We start from the raw sequence: 20893 nt of genomic DNA, 5'->3' as shown, positions 1-20893 counted from the left end.
TTAGCGCCCTGTGCTAGCGGTGCAGAGGGGATTTCCCCGCTCCGATGATGAGGGGAACACAGCCCTCATTCACAGTGTTGCTCTGGGCACACGTCCCCTGGCCCCAAAAACACAGACAGAGCAGAAAGATGGAGAAGCAATGGAAAGAAAAACCCAATACATGATGCACAGACCAACGTGGGTTACTTTACAAAACGTCTTACACTGTAGTGGTGAGAGCGTTGGAAATGTGTGAATAGAATGGTAGGAATTGATTAAATATGAGGTAAAAGTGCTAGCATTACTGGTTACCACTCCGTGAGATAAAAGATTGTTTTGTTTTTCTCGTCTACCTTGTCATTAATGGGCGAACACCGAATATACTGCACCACTATCACCTCCAAGATCCTTTCTTTGTTACTTCCTATTTAGCTATTTAGCACTGTTACAGCTGGAGCTTATTCATCATAATAATTATTATATTGCTTTGGTTTTATGTAGCGCTTTTCTGGACACTAAAAAAAAGCTTTACATTGCATTATTCATTCACTTGATAGTTGGCGGTGGTAAGCTACTAATGTAGCCACAGCTGCTCTGAGGCAGACTGACTGAAGCAAAGCTGCCAATCTGCACCATCGGCCCCTCCGACCACCACCAACCACTCACTCACTACATTCACTAAGGCTTCCTGGTGTGGGCTCCCATCCATGTACCAAAAAGGTCCTGCTTAGCTTCTGAGGTCTGACGGGATCGGGCAAAGCAAAGGCCGTATTATTAGTTCCTGTAGACCGGCAGACGCGGGGCCGTTATGATACAGAGTTTTAAGAAATAGAATTTCCATAACTTTGTAAAAAAAAAAAAATGTTTTATTTGTGTTTGTTTTTAAATTGGATCTTGTGTCTGTAAAAAAGTTTTGATGATGGTAAAGTCCCAGTTTTAACCTTGGAATATTTAACTCTCCGTCTTCCTATGTTACTAATATTTTAGGAAATTTAACACATAACACATTTAACACAATTTTGACCCTCCCCAATTCTTTTAAACGCTTCATAAAATTGCCACACCACTGGTTGTACACTTAGGTACTAATTTCTACCATCTGTCCCATCAGACTCAGTAATATGTAAAAAGTCACAGAGCATTGTTGATTGCTGAGATGACAGTGGTCATCAATATCAGCTTTGACCCTTCGCACGTTAGGTGTTGCTTCTTTCCACTATTGCAAAAATTTTGAAGTCTTAAAGTAGGTCTCGGCTGCTAACTACATGTGTGTTTTGAGGTTAGACACTGATTTTCAAAGCGCATGGCTATTTTACATAAACAAAAGCGTTTGTGAACTAGCACAGTTGGTCAGACTACACAGCATGATTTTCACCAAAGTTCTGCTTCCTGAAAACTAAATGCCGATCTCGCACAAATCTTTTTTTCCGTGATTATTGGAGTTTTGAAGCGCCTGCAGAGCTTACACAGTCGGTGTTTATTAGCAGTACTCTCCATCATCCCTGACTCACAGTAAAAACAGCTGCAGTGTGCATCGCCGTATTAAAACTTCATATTGTCTCCCAAAGAAACAGCAGTGTCAACGGTATGATGTGGCCCAGCCCTAAACAGCTCCACATGTGTTGGATGAGTGGGACAGCGGGCTATGGAGACAGTGCAGATGGTAGCGGACAGTTGAAGTCACATTTGGCCTGACTGAGACGTGTCCCTCCTCTGGCCTCATTCGCAGGCTCACAGTGAGCTTTTTCATTCTGGAGCGAGGCAGCTGTGGAAATCTTTATATCTTTCAGAATCATGTCATGTATTTGTCAAGAACTTCCAAGCAGACGACATGGTGGCACAGTGTGAGCGCTCTCAGGGGTCTAAGGTTCTCCTACCACAAAAAAACACTTCCCCTCTTCCCTAGTTATGGGCTCGAGACACGAGAAGCGACAAACGACAGCGACTGGTGAAACTCATCTCCTCCTACATGAAAACCAACACACGGAATTATACAGATACAGATGTTGAGCTATGAAAGTAGACCGTAATTTTACAGTATTTTTGCTACATGGTGTGGAGAGGATGGAACACATAATCATTAATGCTTGTTTTTAACAGGGAAAACATTGAATTCTAAGGCAATTTGGTTGGATAATAAGTTTTCGAACAGACTGACTAATGTTGGGGAATTTATAAAAGTCTTTCCCTCTCAGATTGTTGTTTTGTCAATTAATGAGGAACAAAAGTGTCCGCACAACCATATAGCTGCCAACAGCATTATTACTTACACCGTATATAACGACAATACTTTTTGAGAGCTATATAGTTGTGCGGACACTATTTTTCTCATCCTTGTGTTCTACTTTGATCTTGCACACTAATTCAGACTGGATGTGCGTATTTTTGTTTTTCTAACGCTATGTTTTGTCAATTAAACCACAGCTGAATGGTTGTAGTGGCAGCCACTAAAGGCTTGCGACGCGAAACTCGACATGCACAAATGTGGCCTGTCAACGATTTTCACCTTGTCACGCTAGCTCCATTGCAAATGAATTAAAGAGGAGCGACATCGCCTCCTCTACGCGAGCCATTTAAAGGAACAGGCCACCATTTTTCCATACTGAGATATGTTCTTGCCTGAGCTTAGACGAATTGACGCGTACCTTTCTCGTTTGTGTGCGTGCCCACAGTCACGCAAAACAACCAAAGAAGTTGCTAGCATTCGGCCTCTCCCAATGTATTCCTATAGCTCCAAACGGGGTGAAGTTAGAAGCGACCACGGTCCTCCACGGGCACAAAGACCAGATAGGTACGCATCAACTTGTCTAAGCTCAGGTAAGAACATATCACAGTATAAGAACTGTGTGCCCTTAGTCACGCAAAAGGACCAAAGATGTTGTTAACATTTGGCCTCTTCCAGTATATTCCTATGGCTCCAAACATATCAACTTGTCTAAGCTCAGGTAATAGGGAACATTATTTAATTGAGTGATATCAAGTTGAAGCTTTTGCTGTAGATTAGTGATATGAATATCTATCTGTCTGTCTGTCTGTCTGTCTGTCTGTCTGTCTGTCTGTCTGTCTGTCTGTCTGTCTGTCTGTCTGTCTGTCTGTCTGTCTGTCTGTCTGTCTGTCTGTCTGTCTGTCTGTCTATCTATCATGCGTGTGTATATTCCTCCCGTCTTTATCCACTGCTGTCTCCCAGAGAGGAAATGAGTATGGTAATACTCTAACAGCTTATTTTCTTCTTTTCTTTTTCTTTTTCTTTTCTTTAATTCTTGTCTATATTTTTGTGTATAGCTTTATCTAGTCCTGTTTTTGTGTCAAAACAGCCCTTTAAGCAATGCTTTCACAAAAACAACCTGATTGACTGAACTTGTTGACCAGCCCCACCACCCGGTCCAGGTGATTCCTTTCCTTGCCATAGTGGAAAACCCAGTTCTGGCAGTGACCTCCCGTTCACACTGCAATAAAAGAGCATGTTTTACAGTCACGGGACATTTGAGTGCATATCTCAGAAAGTGAGGAAGAGTAGCGGTCAGGTGGAGCAGCCAGCGTTTGTCTGTCTCGTCTTTGAAGCGTTTCCAAAGACAACAGCGCAGTCTGGCCTCAGGTATGCGTTTCCATCCCGCTGCTGTTGACCTGAAGGCACCCGCTCCCACCCGCTACTCCCGAAGCAATAAAAAACTACTTTACGTGTGATCCCCGGAGACGCTCGAACTGGGCCGCCCTTGTTTTCAATAAGAACTAGCTTGACTTTCCATCAAATGGGATTTATCAGTTTGAATTTCAAGTCAAAGTATTCGTAAGAAAAAAAAATCTACAATAAAATCTATTTCACTGCAACACACCAATCAGACTCCTCAACTTTTCCCACGTTTTCCCTATTTAAACACAGTTACGTGAGCCTTTACACGATCCAAGTCTAGTTTCACAAACGTAAACATGTCGATTTTCTAAGCGGCTAAAAAGGCGCACTGAGGCATAAAAACACCTGGAGTACTTCAACATCCACTCTGCAATATCGTCAAAGTACTCCAGGCTAGACTTGGATCATGTAAAGGCTCACGTATCTGTATTTAAATAGGGAAAATGTGGAAGAGCTAGATAGCTTCTTACTCACCCCAGTTTGGAGCTATACCTTTGCTGGAAGAGGCTAAAAGCTAACAACATTTGCGCGACTGAGCGCATGCACAAAGACCAGACAGTTATACATCAACTCTTATAAGCTAAAAACATATCTCAATATGTCGAAATTCAGGTCCCACGGCGGGTAGAGGGCCGCATATAATGGTCAAAGCCCCAACTTGACTGTAGCTTCATTAATAACAACGGCTTACACTTGTATTGCACTTTACAAGCCTGTGTCACAAGTTCCTCAAAGTACTACATAGTAGTCATTATTCAATCACTCCATACTCGGTAGTGGTAAGCTGTTATTGTAGCCACAGCCGCCCTGGGGCAGACTGTCCATTTACCACGTGGCTATATAATGCGCTGAGCTCTTATTATGTCAGTGCCCTCTGCTGGACACGTGTGGAACTCTTTCCTTTTTTTAATCTAATGCCCCCTAGTGGCTAGAATGAGCAGGCCGGATCAGGCCCGTGGGACGTATGTTTGGCACCCCTGGGTTAGATTTAGATTTATTTAGATAAATAAATAAACAATAAAGTATTTTGGGCACTTTTCCACAGTCTGAAAAATAGATACAATGGCTATTATTAAGTATCTGACAGTGTCTTTGTCATTGGTTCCCCTGCAATGCCCCAGCCCCTGTATACTCGGATTCGCCCCTGCTCATAGCAGATTCAGCACAGCTCGCAGCGTTAACATGGCCAATCAGAGCCGCCCCTTTAACTCGGACAGAAACACGAGACTTTCTGTGGCTTCACAAAACTCTGAATGCTCCAAAAACCTTTGCGCAGATGCCTGCTCGTGTGTGTATGCTGCTCAGCTAAAAAGTAATGCACTTTGCATTGCCTATTCCACATTCATTTCAAAGACTTGGGCATAGTATATCAGACCCCATCGAAATATAGCTTGCCTTTAGTCCAGGTTAAAATCCATGAACTCCCGAAATGTGACTCCAATCTACCCATCTGGTGTTAAGTGTATACAATCTTTTCCAAGTGAGCAGTGAAATGTTATGGCTTCACTAAACCGACACTGCAGGTAAAGATATATTCACAGCTTTGCCACTGTGTATTTGTAGATTTAGACTATATCATTTCCCCATTAATCATCAACTAGTGGGTCATTAGGACCCACTAGTTGTAAGAAGAGAGCTCAGAACAGTGTCTTACCGTAGTCAGTGTGGAAGACCTGTCGCACCAGCAACAGGAACCATTCCTTGGTCAGTCCGCCCATGTCCAGACCAGCCTCGCCCACGAACGTCACGCGCAACTTCTTCTTCAGATCGCACCTCTTCCTGGTCAGCTGAGGAAAAATCCAAGGAGACACATTATCTATTTACTCCACACTCGGTGGTGGTTTTCAATGTTGGATGTCTGCCTTCTCTCCATATGTAGCAAAACATGATGAAGGTCAATCCAGTAACTTTTCCCTCACAATTGCAAAATACCAGACACACTTGACTTCCATTTCACCTTCTCATGTTTCCAAAGTATTGCTCTTAACAATCCTGTAGGGGCACGGCTCACAGTATGCCGGACATGCTTTGTTCCAAAAAGTTGACACACATAAACGCGTAATGAGCTGGACCGTAAAGTCAAGTTCTTACTTCTACTTCCAGTCACTATGATTGTCTTGAATAAGGAATCTCGGTCACGGACAACACTGAAAGTATCTATGAAGCATGTCAGGGCAAATGTACCATTTCACTTTCAGAAACTCGAGTTTGAGTCGGCGTGTATGTACAGTTCCTTGGAATGAGTTGAGAGAGCGTCTGGTTGTACCAGGCTAAAAACCATCTAGCCAGACTACTCTCCTCTATTTATTCATTTGGACAAAGACCTAACATAAGATGAGCTGGTGATGTCCCGCTCCCAACAAAGAGACACATTTGTTTGTTTGTTGTTCTTTGCCAATAAAAACGCTGAAATTGAAATAAATGATGTTTCCTCCTGGCTCAAAAGTTGTGTGGCTTTAATATACAAATACCAATGCTTAAGTCTAAAACTACACTGCGTTCCAAATTATTATGCAAATGACATTTTTCTAAGATTTTCTAAATAGTCAACTCAAATGAGAGTCAGCATAATTTTCAAGTCTTTACCTGGTAGAGGATCATTTAAATGTGGTGGAAAACATTTCCTAGTGATAACAGTATTTTTTTCAAAAATAAATATAGTAAAAACCTCAAAATCCACTGTTCCAAATTATTATGCAACTCATCGTTTCAATACATTTTAAAGCGTGTAATTAACTGAAAATGGCCTTTTGTTGAATTTGTAGCATTAGGAGGTCATATTTACTGAAATCAAAAGCTATTTCAATCAAAAAAATATTAACAGGTCAAGTTATATTTTACCAAAGGAGCCCTTGTGTGATAGCAGCTTCAAAATTCTTAAATCCATTAAACTTGTGAGTTTTGGTACAGTTTCTGCTTGGATTTCTTTGCAGGATGTCAGAATAGCCTCCCAGAGCTGCCGTTTGGATGAAAACTGCCTCCCACCCTCATAGAATTTTTTTTTGTTGAGGCTCCAAAGGTTCTCAACAGGGTTGAGGTCAGGGGAGGAGGGGGTCCACATCATGAGTTTCTCTCCTTTTATGCCCATAGCAGCCAGTGATACAGAGGTATTCTTTACAGAAGGACATGGTGCGTTGTCATGCATGAAGAGGATTTTGTTAGGGAAAGCACAGCTCTTCTTCTTGTAGCATAGAAGACAGTGGTCAGTCAGAAACTCCACATATTTTTCAAAGGTCATTTTCACACCTTCAGGGATCCTAAAAGGGCCTAAAGGTGCCGACCAGCTCTCTCACCATGATTCTGGCCCAAAACATGACTCCGCCACCTCCTTACTGACGTCACAGCATTGTTGGGACATTGTGGCCATTCACCAACTATCCACTACTCCATTGATCTGACCATCCAGGGCTACACGGCCTCATCAGTGAACAAGACTGTTTGAAAATTAGTCCTCGTGTATTTCTGAGCCCGTTGCAGCCATTTCTGTTCATGAACATTCAATTAACCGTTTAGTGGAGGCCCGGATAGAAGGTTTATGCACAACTGCAGCGTCTGGAGGGTCCTACACCTTGATGTTCGGGAGACTCCAGAGGCACCAGCAGCTTCAAATACCTGTATACTGCTTTGTAGCATCTGTTCTCTTAATCTGATGTGTTTGTCTGGCAGAAACCGTCCATATTTTGCCTTTATCTGCACAAACCGGAGTGTGCTCTGAATCATCCACAAATCTCTTAACAGTACGATGATTACACTTAATCTTTCATGAAATATCGAAGGTTTTCATACCTAGACCAAGGCATTCAACTATTTCACGCTTTTCATCAGCAGAAAGACCCTTTTTCTTTACCATATTGCTTGAAAATGATGATCTGCTTAATAAAGCAGTCTCCCTGTTAATGAAAAGTAGATTAAGAAGCACTGACCTCCTCCAGGGAGTCGCTGAGCAGCTGAGCCCGTCTCACTTTGATGTTGAGGAAGAGCAGGTTCATGTCCACCCTCTGTCTCCGGGACACTTTACTCACCAGGCTTTGCTGTAACACACACGTTGTTAATCTTAGCATTAGCAAATAGCATTTTCTGTAATTATATATTTATCTTAGAAAAAAAATTAGATAAAAAGATAAAGACTGGCACAGTCAAAGCGCTGATTGGTGTACTGGTCAATATTTCACCTGACTTTAGCGGTGGCTATCTCCCAAAAAGGAAATGACCATATTTGGATTACAGTGTAGTATCAAAATATGTCAATATTCATGAATGAATAAGAGTGGGAAACCGTCCGTTGAGGCGCAATGTTACTTCTTGGATATCTCTGACTCGCTAACAACAAAACAAAATAAAACAAGCATCATAAAGGATACATTTTGTCCTTTTTCACATTAAGGGAAACAACTACTGTCGCTAAAAATTGTGGGAGTATTTAAATCAAGGCTCTCCTATATTTAGAGAAATGTACTTCTTGCTGCGAGGCGAGAGTGTGTAGTGTCACTCACCCGGGCCTGGCTGATCATCTGCTGCTCTGAGTCCTTCTGGATAATGGCCTTCTTCACCGACGTCGATAAGATGAACGGGAACTGACAGAAGGAGAACCTGCAGAACAAAACACAACATTTTACGCCCAGGGATTTGGGATTAAATCACTTACATTTTAAGGAATCTTCAAACTAAACAAACCTAAAATAACTTGTTTTCATGTCAGTACAACTCCATCAGCTACTGTATGTTGCACAGGGTCGGACTGAAAGCTGTATTGTCATTGTCCTTAATTGCAGCTGTAGCAACATTTTTCCACTAATGAAACCTTTCAAACCCTGTAATAGAATTGTTGTCCTGCATATTCTGCCCATGTGCTTAAAGCCAAACTGTGCAACATTCCAGGTTAAAATATATGTCAACAAAACGGTTATGTTTCCGTCACATCTACGCCAACGACAAAAGCAAGAGCACGGAGTAATTGTCCAGTTTCAATCGGACATGTTTCCTTGTTTGTTTTGGACAATAAATAGAGCTGGACAAGCATTTTTTTCCACTTCTTTCTGGGAGGTGTATTCATTCAGTTATAGCTGTGACTCAAGTTAATTAATAAAACTCTAGATCGGACGTGACACTCGTTGATGTGGTAAACGTGACGGCCATCTTGTGACTGCTGGGTGAGGCTAACCCCTAGCAACCAATGCAAAACCAGGGGCTACATTTTCATTGATCCAATGGCAGAATGTGAGACACACTAACTAATGAGTTTTTCCCTGGGTCAAATGTTGCACAGTGTGGCTTTAATATTCAAATGCCAATGCTATTTGGTCTAAAAAAAGTAACAATACAAATTATATAATGATAGATAATGAGAAAAATGCAACATATCCTTGCTAACCCTATAAATTAACTTATCAGTGGAGTCCCCCAGGAATGTGTCATGGGTCCCACTCTGTTCATGCTGTTGTGCCAGCTTGGCTAGTTCCATTTATTGATCAAACCAAATGCCAAATGTTTGAAATCCCACTGTTCTAATCCCCCGTGATATTTTTCATTTTCCACCAGTGAAACTGTTCTGTTACTCCAACAGTGCTCACTTTGAAGCAGGGTGTTGGCCATAAATTCACACACTAACAGTTTGTCCAGGCAAAGAGCTGTTGCATCTGCATCAAAGTCTGGGTATGCCACAAACAGCTGGAGTTAAACCAACACAGATGCCCCGAAAAGCTGCGGCAAAATGTCCGTAAACAATGAAAACCTGGCTCATATTTGCCAAACTAAATATTCGTGTTGGGATTTTTGAGAAGGTGAGGAAAGTTATGCACTGGTTTACACTGGTGAGTATGCACTTCACCAACGGGTACAGAATGGACATTTACAAATATTATGACATTTTCATGACCAAGTTGGACATTTTCAGTTATAGCATACAGCCAGACAAAAAATAAATTAAAACTTTAGCACAACATGGAATAGCTTAAAAGAACAGTAGTGCTTTAAATCTTTTTTTATTATTATTATTTTTTTTACATTTTTGGAGCGTGGCATTAATGGGAACATAATAAGAGGAAGGTGAAGGGTGCGTTCTGACTTGTTGGAGTTGCCGTAGCTCTGCCAGGTCCGGTACTGCTCCATGAAGTCGATGTGCTCCAGTGCGATGTTGTAAAAGTCGGTGAAAGGCATGATGGGAGGAGAGGACACGCTGTTGGCTGCGTCTGAGGAGCAAAGGCAAGGGGAGCAGTGTTACACTGTGGGCACCCAGGACTAAGGGTTTTAGTCAAATTCAGTCGGAGGAAATGACTCAAATTAATATTTAGCTTAGACACTGCTTTTAGTATTGATTCACAATTGAGGAACCATTCTTTTTAACAACCCTATTTGTAGGGCTGCACGATTAACCTTTATCGAGTCGAAATTGAGGTTTTAACTGCTTCGATTACCTAACCTCAAGGGGCTGAGGTTTGCTTGTTTTTTCTGCTTTGTGCTTGCAGCTTTTGAATGAAAGACATGTTCACTAATCAGAATGATCAAGCCTCACTTCCTTTGGCTGCTGTCAATCACTGCTAGAAACAAACACTGCTGTGGTTGAGTCACTGAATTTCAATTTAATCGTTGAGCGGATTGTGCGTGGTCAATAAAAGCCGATCTCATCAGCGTACGCACAGATTATTGTACTGTGTTTACAGACAGTTTTTGACGTAAATATGAGGTGGACTTTCCCATGAGTACTCACTGAAGAGGCCCAGGACTTTGGTCGCTGAGGGGATCCACCAGGAGCACTTGGCCAGAGGGGGCAGCTCGTCGGGCTCGGCAGGGAAGAGTCGCGTGGAGATGAACTGTAGGAGGCGCTCTACCAGCTGTTTGAACCTGCGCACTGACAGCCTGGAACACACAAACACATGTTGTACTTGTACTTTGTGGGCTTTTAATGCTACACTCCAAAAACAGATTTGTAGTAGTTTTATGTGTGCTCTTCCAGGGTACATACCGAGGAAGAGCACAGACCTCACGCTGCTCACTCAAGAAAATAAAAACGCTCAGAGCTGCTGGAATACACGGCGCTAACTTTGTCCGCTGCAGTTATGCAAACGTTTACCAGCTCCTGTTCATTTCTGGATTATTACTATGTCACCACGAGGAAAATGTTTCTTTGGATGTCGAGGAGAAGCCAGATGTCAAGAGTTTGTCTGTGGAGACCATCCTTTGGACCAAAATGCTCATATTTATGCTCGGCATTTTAGCGACGAGTGCTTCGTAAACAAGAACTTATTGGACATCGGAAAAATACACAGTTTGTGTCAAATGTGTTAATAATGCTCCTGACAGTTATGCCTCGACCCCTTGAGTCGTATATTTTTTACTCTGAGTGCCCCTACCTCGACAATTCAGCAAATATTACAACAATGTGGTTTACTAAACTCAGATTATCCAGAATTTAGAAGAGAACAAGACTTGACAGAAAACATCATCCAAATTAACTTTAAATTCTGCATCCCTGTCCCCCTGGTTGGGAAACACTGTAATAGATAATCACAAAATGCCTGAAAAAAGCATAATATGTCTCCTTTAATGACGACAAAGGACTACGAAAAACAACATTTACCATTCCTATTCTTTACGCTCTATTCTTTGGGAAAACTCTGGGATGTTTTGTTTTCAAGATCATAAATCTCGAAACAATAAATTGTGCTCTCCATCTCAGCAGCTGGGTTTCATTTTCCAGGAAACGCTTGGATGACTCAACCGTTGCAAACGTATATACTGTATAGGATGAGCCAAAACATGTCAAACAGCGTTCTGACCTCTTGCCAGTGTTTATAGCACTGAGAGTTTGACTAAGCCCCGTGCTAGCTTCCATTATGTTAGCTACTATGTGAGTGGGCTTCCTCAGCGTCCTCGTGTGCTCCCGGCTCAGTCAAAACAAAGACGTCAAAGGAAAACAATCCGGCTTCGGCACAAGCAGCAGCTGTACTGTGAACATCGGCCCGTCCCTGCACTGAGGAACTGAGAGGTGTTTAATACCAATCTTGTAAAGTTAATCCCTTTACCTCTTAATCCCCGCCCGGGTGCATTTTCTCCAGTTCAGTTTTACCCAAATCTAAAATACAGTTGAATACCGTGTACAGCCTATAGGCCAGTGTAATGCCATCGGCCCTGGGTCTCTCTCCATCCATGGGAGTGGATCTCTCTTTCTGTAACTCTCCCTGAGGTTTCTCTTTTCTACCACTGGGTTTTTTGAGTGAATGTTTGTGCAGTCCTGTGAGGAAACTCCTGTTGTGATATTGTGCTGTACAAAACCATTGATTGATTGATTGATCGATTGAATGCCTCATTTGAAAGCTACGACTTATGTAAGATTTTTCCACGCATTGCACTGTCGTCCCTTTTCTGTCGTGTTTTTTTGTTGTTGCTTTTTTTGGTCATGTTTTTATTGTGTTTTGGTTGCCTTTTTGTAATCTGTTTTGTTGCTTTTACATCACTTTTATGTTGCGTTTTCACCAATTTTTTGTTGTTTTATCAGTTATAGTTATTGTGTCATGGAAGAGGAGCAGGTTGTGTGTGTGTGCAGCCGAGCAGCCGCAACAACAATGGAGGAGCAGAACATGGTCCACTGGGACTCAATGTCCCCAACTTGCCTCGGAATCAGGGAGACACTCACAACACGTTTGGATCTGCCAGGTCTGAACGGCTTCCTCCCCTACCAGTGGATCCAATCCGATCCGCAAAGGCCTGACCACCAGGCGCTCCTGGACCCCTGGTCTGGTTCCTGGGTGGGGCCCTGGGTGCACCATACCGTCACAGTCCTTGTTATTTCTCTAATCATAGGAGTCTTCTGAACTGCTCTTAGTCTGACCCGTCACCTAGGACCTGTTTGCCATGGGAGACCCTACCAGGGGCATAAAGCCCCAGACAACATAGCTCCCAGGATCATTCGGGCACTCAAACAACCCCACCACGTTAAGGTGGCAGTTCCCGGGGGAGGAGAATGTGTTTTAATTATTACCAAACCCAGCTTACGGAGTTTGGACGGAATGATTGAGTTTGGTCACTCCATAATGCCGAGCACAAAGGTGAAAGGGGACTTACTTCTTGAGCCAGTGGACCAGGTAGTGGTGGTCGGCCTCGGACAGGGCGGCGATCTGGCGCAGCAGGTGAGCGTAGATGACGTATGTGCTGGTGCTGGAGTACTGAGGGTTCTGTAAAACAGATACTGCAGGTCACTATGGTCAAAGTACATTAGTCCCTCCACTTCTACATTTGAGCTTAGAACACTTTCAGTTTGTTTTATTGACACAAGACCTTTCACCTGTAAAGAAATAACTGCCTCATTTTCACTGCAATAATCTCTGAGATTAACATTCAAAGTGTCGTTGAGTCGGAGCCTGTAAAGTGTGGAGTCTGTAGGAGCGACTAAAGTGGAGATGTTGTTTAAGAGTGGAATGAAAACCTCATTTGGAGAAAACGGCCCTAAAGTTTAGTCACTTTGTCTGCACATGTACGGTACTGCTGTCTCCCAATGACCCTATTTGGATTAGTGTCATCTTGGATGCCTTTGTGCTACACATGTATACCAAACATGTCAGTATTTGTGACCTGGGAAGCATGGGAAAAAGGGCAGTGAGTAGTTGTCACTTCCTATAAAATCTCCGTATTGCTAGCAACAAAATGTCATAATAAAACCATTGTAAAGGGTGTGTCTCGTCTTTTTTATACTCTGACATTAAAACTTAGATGTTAGGTGTTCAATACATAATTCCTAGCCTGATTTAGTGTACTTTAAACTATCAAAAAAAGGCAAAAAAAATTAGAATTTTTACAGATTTCTTTTCACTAATATCCAGGGCCGGATTTAAAATGGAACCCGGGGCCAAAGTTTTTTCAGCGCCCCCATATACTGTATGTCTGTCTGTCGGATTTCTCTCTCTCTGTCTACACTGAAAAGATACATGAATGATTTTATGATTTATTTTTATTTGAACATGCAGAAGTAACTTCTTAAACATAGTACTAGTCTAAAAAATTACAAATTTGTGAAAAAACAGTTTAACATAATGACCCCAATTTGAGTTCTATCCATGGCCCTCGTGGAAGAACCTTTCCTACTGCCAGACTGGTGGGGGGGCATATTTAAAAGGGGGATCTGACTCAATGAAACTCAATGAAAATGGCACAAACCATGTTTGGAACTGGTTTAGACCTTTTTTTTAAGGTACAACAGATACAAAGTCATCTGATTAAGCGTGTGAAGGATTCTGCAAAGAGAGGGAACTCTCTACTTTTCTCCTTATACCCATGGGCCCCTCAACATGCTGGGCCCCTGGGCTTAGCCCCGGTAAGCCCCTGCATAAATCCGGCCTTGCTAATATCTAGCGCATCCAAAAACTAAACAAAATATCTGAAGCTCACTCTAAACAAAACTTTGTGGCTAATGTATCAACAAAATACAACCATAAATCTGGACCTTCCCCAGTCCACTCTTCAGATTTTGTCCACCAAACCCTCGGTAATTCAGGGTATTTTTATACACATATTTTCCTGTGAAGTCCTCGTCTCCCTCTTCAGTCTGATCCTCTTTAGTCGTCGGGCAGAGCAGATGTTCCACTGCGTAACTCCGAATGACGAGACAGAAGCACATATATAATCGTGGAAAATCTTTGCGGGCTGTTCCACTCGTCAGCTCTCAAAGCAGAACCAGACATCACCCCTAATACTCGGCCCTTCGCAGTACTTTCATGTCACACAAGTATTTCAATGGGCTATTTCTTTTCTTGAGGCGTCTTGTTGGTTTTCCAGCATGTGTTACAAGGATTCCCCCAAAAAGTCCATTAACCTCTCACTTTCTTCAGTTTTTGCTTCACCCAAATCTAAAAGCTTAAAAAAACATCAAAAACCGGACAATAAAAACGCAAAAAGCGACAAAACAGGAGACAGAAAGGGAATGAAAACATGACAAAATCGCAGCACTGTTGCTCTTTACTTGACAGGCTTTTAGATTGGGGTAAAGCCGAACTGGAGAAAATGTTCCCGGTTCAGTCAAAATGTGGAGGACAGAAGAAGAAGAAGAAGAAAGCAGAAACTGAAAGTGAACAGGATAAGGCAATACAAAAGGAAACAAACACGGCAGATGTTTTTTGTGGCATTTTTTCATCGGGAGAAATACGCTTTTTTAAATTCTCTTTCATCTGGACACTTGAAAGAGCCAGTCCGGTCACCATCAGACAGGAAACCAACGAGCTCTGATCCAACATGACCTCACCCCGTCCCGGAGTGTACGAGTGTGGGCGTGCACGTGTGAGGGTGTGTGCACGAGTGGGTGAGCGTGCATGTGTCTCCGGGGACCATATGTGCGTTTCTATGGAGCGTGGAACCGCAGCTAAACTACTGCGGATTCTTGACTTTATCGCCGCCTGATTCCCACAGCCTTGTATGGGAATGAGCGGGAAGAGAGGGAGAGGCACTCAGTGGACTGGGTAGACCTGGTTTAGTTCTATTTAGGCCAGTTTAGACCTGTTAGGACCTGGTTTAGCCCTGGTTTAGTTCTATTTAGGCCAGTTTAGACCTGTTAAGACCTGGTTTAGTCCTGGTTTAGTTCTATTTAGGCCAGTTTAGACCTGTTAGGACCTGGTTTAGCCCTGGTTTAGTTCTATTTAGGCCAGTTTAGACCTGTTAAGACCTGGTTTAGTCCTGGTTTAGTTCTATTTAGGCCAGTTTAGACCTGTTAAGACCTGGTTTAGCCTTGGTTTAGTTCTGGTTAGGCCAGTTTAGACCTGTTAAGACCTGGTTTAGCCTTGGTTTAGTTCTGGTTAGGCCAGTTTAGACCAGTTAAGACCTGATTTAGCCTTGGTTTAGTTCTGTTTCGGCCAGTTTAGACCTGTTAAGACCTGGTTTAGCCTTGGTTTAGTTCTATTTAGGCCAGTTTAGACCTGTTAAGACCTGGTTTAGCCCTGTTAAGACCAGTTCAGTCTTGTTTAGACCTAATTTAGTCCTGTTAAGACCGGTTTAATCCTGTTTAGACATGTTTTATTCCTGTTAAGACCAGTTTTGTCCTGTTTAGGCTTGGTTTACTCTGGTTTAGACCTGGTTTACACCTATTTAGACCTGGTTTTGTCCTATTAGACCTGGTTTAGACCTGTTTAACCTGTTTAGACCTGGTTTCGACCTAATTTATTTATTTTTTTAATTTATTATTATTATTATGTTATTTTTGAAAGACACCAGGTAAAACAAACAAAGCTTGTTCAAATACCTTACGCGTTTCGACGGACAAGGAGCTTCATCTGAGGCGTCTCCCGACGTGCATGATGCGTCTGTGGGGATGTTGTTCTTCCCAGACGTGGCCACACTGACAGAAGCAATAAACCTGTCAGTGTGGCCACCACGCCTTCCGCCCAGTGCTGGTTAGTGGAGAAGTGCGTCCCATGTGTGCGCCAAGGTAAAGGCGCCCTCATCTCTAATGATGGATCTTATTCCGTGCTTTCTGATCTCTATGGCCTCCTGGATCCAGCGCTTGTACTTGTGCTGACACACTGACAGGTTTATTGCTTATGTGGTGTCTTCAGTGGTGTCTTTCAAACAGAACCTAAAAAACTACATTTTGTTATCAAGAAGACATAATGAATGTAATGAAAGAACTGGTATAGACCTGTTTAGACCTGGTTTACTCCTGTTTAGACCAGTGTAATCCAGTTTAGACCTGTTTAATCCTTTTAAAACCCATTTACTCCTGTTCAGACCAGTTTACTCCTGTTTAGACCAGTTTGATCCTTTTAAGACCCATTTAGTCCTGTTTAGACCTGGTTTACTCCTGTTAAGACCTGGTTTTGTCCTGTTAAGACATGGCTTACTCCTGTTAAGACCAGTTTAATCCTGTTTAGACCTGGTTTCCTCGTGTTTAGACCTGGTTTTGTCCTGTTTAGACCTGGTTTAGGCCTGTTTAGACCTGGTTTACTCATGTTTAGACCAGTTTACTCCTGTTTAGACCAGTTTAATCCTTTTAAGACCCATTTAATTTTGTTTAGACCTTTAGTCCTGCTTAGACCTGTCACAGTGTCTACCATCTGTGTCATGACATGGCTCCAGTGTCTGCGTTCATAGGTGTATGAATGAGAGTGTATATTGGTGACTGGTTCCTTGATATAAAGCCCTTTGGGCATATCTTGAGGGATGCAAACGGGTGAATTGTCCTCTCTGCAATCTTTACCTGCATCAATGAATTTCAGTGCAGAGGGTTTATATTGGCACCTTTCGGAAACTCTGACGCACCTTCAGTTTGTTCTGGACCCAGCGCTAAGAATCCAGGGACGGTTCATCTGAATGTCCAAACCCAATCTTTAACACTGTAACACTCATGATATCATGTAACTGAGAACCACACCAGCAGAGTTTGCCTCGAAGACCAGCCGGATTCTCTCCTGTGACTGGTCAAAGAGCCGCCTTCTTACTTCAAATGGAGACATAACCTGATCCTGCAGGTTAAGTCAAGGGTATGCTAGCACCATACTCAGACCTGGTTCCGTCCTCATTCCAGACTGGTTAAGTCCTGATTTAGCGCACTTAGGCCAAATGTTTGGTGGTAATTGGTGCAAAGCTTGACTGGACTGAATGAATGGATGTATAGAAGAAGTCAAGGAGTGGTGTGAGGGAAAGGAAAGAGCAGAGGTGCCAGCTGCTGCAGTGGAAAAAGTCTGGGGGCTGTTCCGAAAAAGGGGCCAATGGTACATTCGGCTAAAGCACACGCTGGTGACTGTCGATAGTTTTAAATGGGAGTTGGAATTTTTTGGGACAGTCTACCCAATAAGGTATTTTAATATGTCACTGGATTAACTTTCCCACTTTCGTTGCTGCATAAGCATCAAACACTCATGACTGTGTAACTGTGTAACTTTGGTGGAGTTTGCCCTGGACAGCCAAAGCCAAGATGTCCTCAAAATTGCTAAATAATAGGGTTGTGCCGATGGAGGATATCATCGTCCATCGTGATGGATGAGCAACATCACGATGGTTGCTCTCCATCGTGATGTTGCCACGCCCCCTCCTGTCAGAAACACGCACTGGACTTCTGTAGGCCTTGTAAACCTACACACTTTGCAGGGATTGCACTGTAAATGTATGTTAAATGATGTAACTAATATGCACGCTAGTGTCAGTAGCCTGCCAGAAGCCACGATGTGTTAGCCGTAATTATTAACGTAAAGACCCAGCGCTGATCTCTTTCTGACGCGCGGGGCTCTGTCTCTCTCTCTGCAGCTCAGAGTTTAACAGCGCGTGGTTTTGCTTTGCTTTGCTGCGTACGGAAACTTAAACCGTTTTAAAATGACGAGATGGCTCTCACATCAGAGCTAGATGAGCGCGCAGATTATTCTCACGAAGGACCGAGAGAGGAAAGAGAGAGGAGAGAGAAAGGCGCGGTGCAGGGGTTACGAGGTTACGAGCACACTGACCGGACGGCGCGTGATGTAGGCTACGACGCAAACTTCTAAATATTGTCCCGTTCACCCACTGTTTCTTAAACATCACGTTAAAACGGAGCAAAAGCAAATAATAAACTCCGATTTACATTTGTATTAGTGTGATAAGAGCCTTGGAGTTCACGCTCTGAATAAGTCGTCCTCTCAGACTTTACGCACAAGTTTTAACACATTTCTTTTGCAAAAGTCGTGTTCCGTGACTGTTCAAATCATGTTTAGTTTAGATCCATTTATCCTGCAATCTCACATTTTCCTAGCATACATAGTAATATGCAGCATATATATAGGATATGTAAATGTCTTTAAAAAAATGCTTATAATGAGAAATGGACGATATCATCGTCCATCATGATGGTGGGACATCGCCCAACCCTACTAAATAATGAGCCATGTACTCGACAAAAGGGGAAAACACAGGATGATAGCCTAGGGTTAGGGTTCTGTCATGAACATCAAGGCGGAACTGCTTTTCATGTGTTTCGGTGGGACAATAAACAGTGCAGCACCACTCCACAACAAGAAATTGTCCTAGAAGTTCCCCTTGCATCGTTTCTGTAAATATTCAGCTGAAAATGAGTGAGCTAAAGCTGTGACTGTGCCGAGACCTACAGCATGCAGGCCTTTCTTTTTCTCTCACACGGACTCGCTACAATTTTAAACTCTGGAGAAAGTCTGGGGACAAAGAGCACGTTTGCTTCAGACGTTGGTGAGGATGGCGATGATCGGACGAGTACAGAGACAAGGAGGTGAGAAAAGACGACAACAGCAGAAGACCGAGGGGGAAAGATAAGTACAAACACGATGATGAGAGGAGGAAGAGAGGACACAGACAGAACAATGGAGGCTCCATGTGATGTCTCTTGAGGCCCAGGTAAAAACATTGAAAGAACAGGCCACCGTTTTTCCATACTGAGATATGTTCTTATCTGAACTTAGACGAGTTGTTGCGTACCTGTCTGGTCTTTGTGTGTACCCATGGAAGAGCTTGGTCGCTTCTAACTTCAACCCGTTTGGAGCCATAGGAATATGCTGGGAGTGGCCAAATGCTAACAACATCTGTGCTTGTTTTGCGTGACTGAGGGAAGACAGGTATCTCAGTATGTAAAAACAGTGGCCTGTTCCTTTAACACCAAGCATTGTATAAAAATGAAGTTAAAATCTAGGAAATTAATGTATGCTACATTATTACATTAAAGCAGGGGTGTCAAACATACGGCCCGCGAGATGATTCAATCTGGCCCCTGCCCTGTAGAGCATGAATTGCAGAGTATGTAAAAAAAAAAGTAAGTCTATTATGTTATGATTTTTTTAAATAACCATAATGCTCATTCTAGCCACTAGGGGGCATTACATTAAAAAAAGTAAAGAGTTCCACACATGTCCAGCAGAGGGCACTGACATAATAAGGATATGAACAACACATTATATAGCCACGTGGTAAATGGACAGTCTGCCCCAGGACAGCTGTGGCTTCAATAACAGCTCACTACCACCAAGAGTGGAGTGAATACAAAATGACTACTATGTAAGACACAGGCTTGTAAAAGTGCAATGCAAGTGTAAGCCATTGTTATTAATGAAGCTACAGTCAAGTTGGGGCTTTGACCAAATCACAGCTTGTTATTATTCATTTATTGGGAACATCTATTATATGTGGCCCGCGACCCGCCGTGGGAGCTGTATTTCGGCCCGAGACCCAAAATGAAATTGACACCCCTGGATTAAAGACATAAGGACACTGTGTAAACCAGAATGCGTGATTTGACGTGTGTAAAATGGACCGTGGACATGTCATTGTAACGCTCGGCCTCTCGTCGTCAAGGCAACGTCATCCGAACATGGCCAACGGCAAAGCACAACACAAGTTTCAAGTTGATAGCTCTAAATGGACATAGCCTTACCTGAATCAGGATGAAGTAAGCTCGGAGGTCGTCTTTCGTCCGAGGCCTGAAACCCCAAACCACCCCAAAACGAACAAGTTCAATAAACAAGTGCACGGGCAAAACTGCAGAAAAGACAAACAAACTGCAAGCTGTGTAGTCTCTCTGTGCTCAGACCTTTACAAGCATGTTCTGAATTGAGTAAGTTGTCTCACCCTTTCCACTCCCGCAGCAGGCTGTTGATGATCCCCTTCAGCACGGACTTCTGGATGTCCTGAGGCTAAAGCACAAAACAAAGCATTCTCTTCAACGCCTGGTTTACGAGCAGTGGAGCAAAATGTGTTGCCCTTCAGTGTTCTGTAAAAGCAGCCTGATTACCAAAAAGAAACGTTAGCAGTACTAAACAATGTAGAGACATTTGTAGCGATGCTTTACTTTGGGCCACGACTGGGAGGTTGCCACCAAGCAAAGTGACCTACCCTGCCGTCTAAACTTATCGAAAAATTGGATTACTTCTACGATCATGGCAAAACCATACACATGGAAGTTTTCTGACTCTAACATATTGTTTTAGGTTGCTACAACACAATTAAGGGGCATGAAATAGACGAGCGAGTTACTCATCCGTTAGCATTTAAGGCATCACACAGGCATAATAGTTTTAAGATGCCACTATATTTTGTGCAGTCCCACGTAGCTCCGGTGGTTTTAGCAGGTCGTTACCTCATCTGACACTCCGAGCATTCACGACCTGTTTCCTTTGGAGTTTGACATTTGTTTATATTAGCGACAAGGGGGGTCATTTTCCAAGCCTTTGCTCAGTTTTTCTCACGCAGCTTCCTCTCACTTTTGTATCAGATTTGGGGCCCTATTACCATAATACAAGACATTTCGGTAACGCTTTATAATAACTACACCTTATTTAGCCTTAATAAATGATGAATTTACACTTAAAAGGCACA

At 42.8% G+C, this 20893-nt stretch overlaps 1 protein-coding gene across 1 annotated transcript in view; it reads right to left on the bottom strand.

Annotated features, from left to right (window-relative positions):
- Nucleotides 1-20893, bottom strand: part of hectd2 (HECT domain containing 2) — a 98119-nt gene that overhangs the window by 40494 nt on the left and 36732 nt on the right. The window contains exons 7-14 of the mRNA XM_079559911.1: nucleotides 20147-20211; nucleotides 19953-19998; nucleotides 12671-12780; nucleotides 10317-10465; nucleotides 9675-9798; nucleotides 8104-8200; nucleotides 7534-7641; nucleotides 5265-5397 (exon numbers count right to left, since the gene is read on the bottom strand). Coding sequence (XP_079416037.1) covers nucleotides 5265-5397; nucleotides 7534-7641; nucleotides 8104-8200; nucleotides 9675-9798; nucleotides 10317-10465; nucleotides 12671-12780; nucleotides 19953-19998; nucleotides 20147-20211 — 832 coding nt within the window. The remainder of the gene's footprint in view (nucleotides 1-5264; nucleotides 5398-7533; nucleotides 7642-8103; nucleotides 8201-9674; nucleotides 9799-10316; nucleotides 10466-12670; nucleotides 12781-19952; nucleotides 19999-20146; nucleotides 20212-20893) is intronic.

This window comes from Gobius niger (assembly GCF_951799975.1).
Source record: "Gobius niger genome assembly, chromosome: 7".
In the NCBI taxonomy this organism is placed as follows: domain Eukaryota; kingdom Metazoa; phylum Chordata; class Actinopteri; order Gobiiformes; family Gobiidae; genus Gobius; species Gobius niger.
Note: the sequence above shows the minus strand (reverse complement) of the source record. Positions and strands in the feature narration are given on the sequence as shown.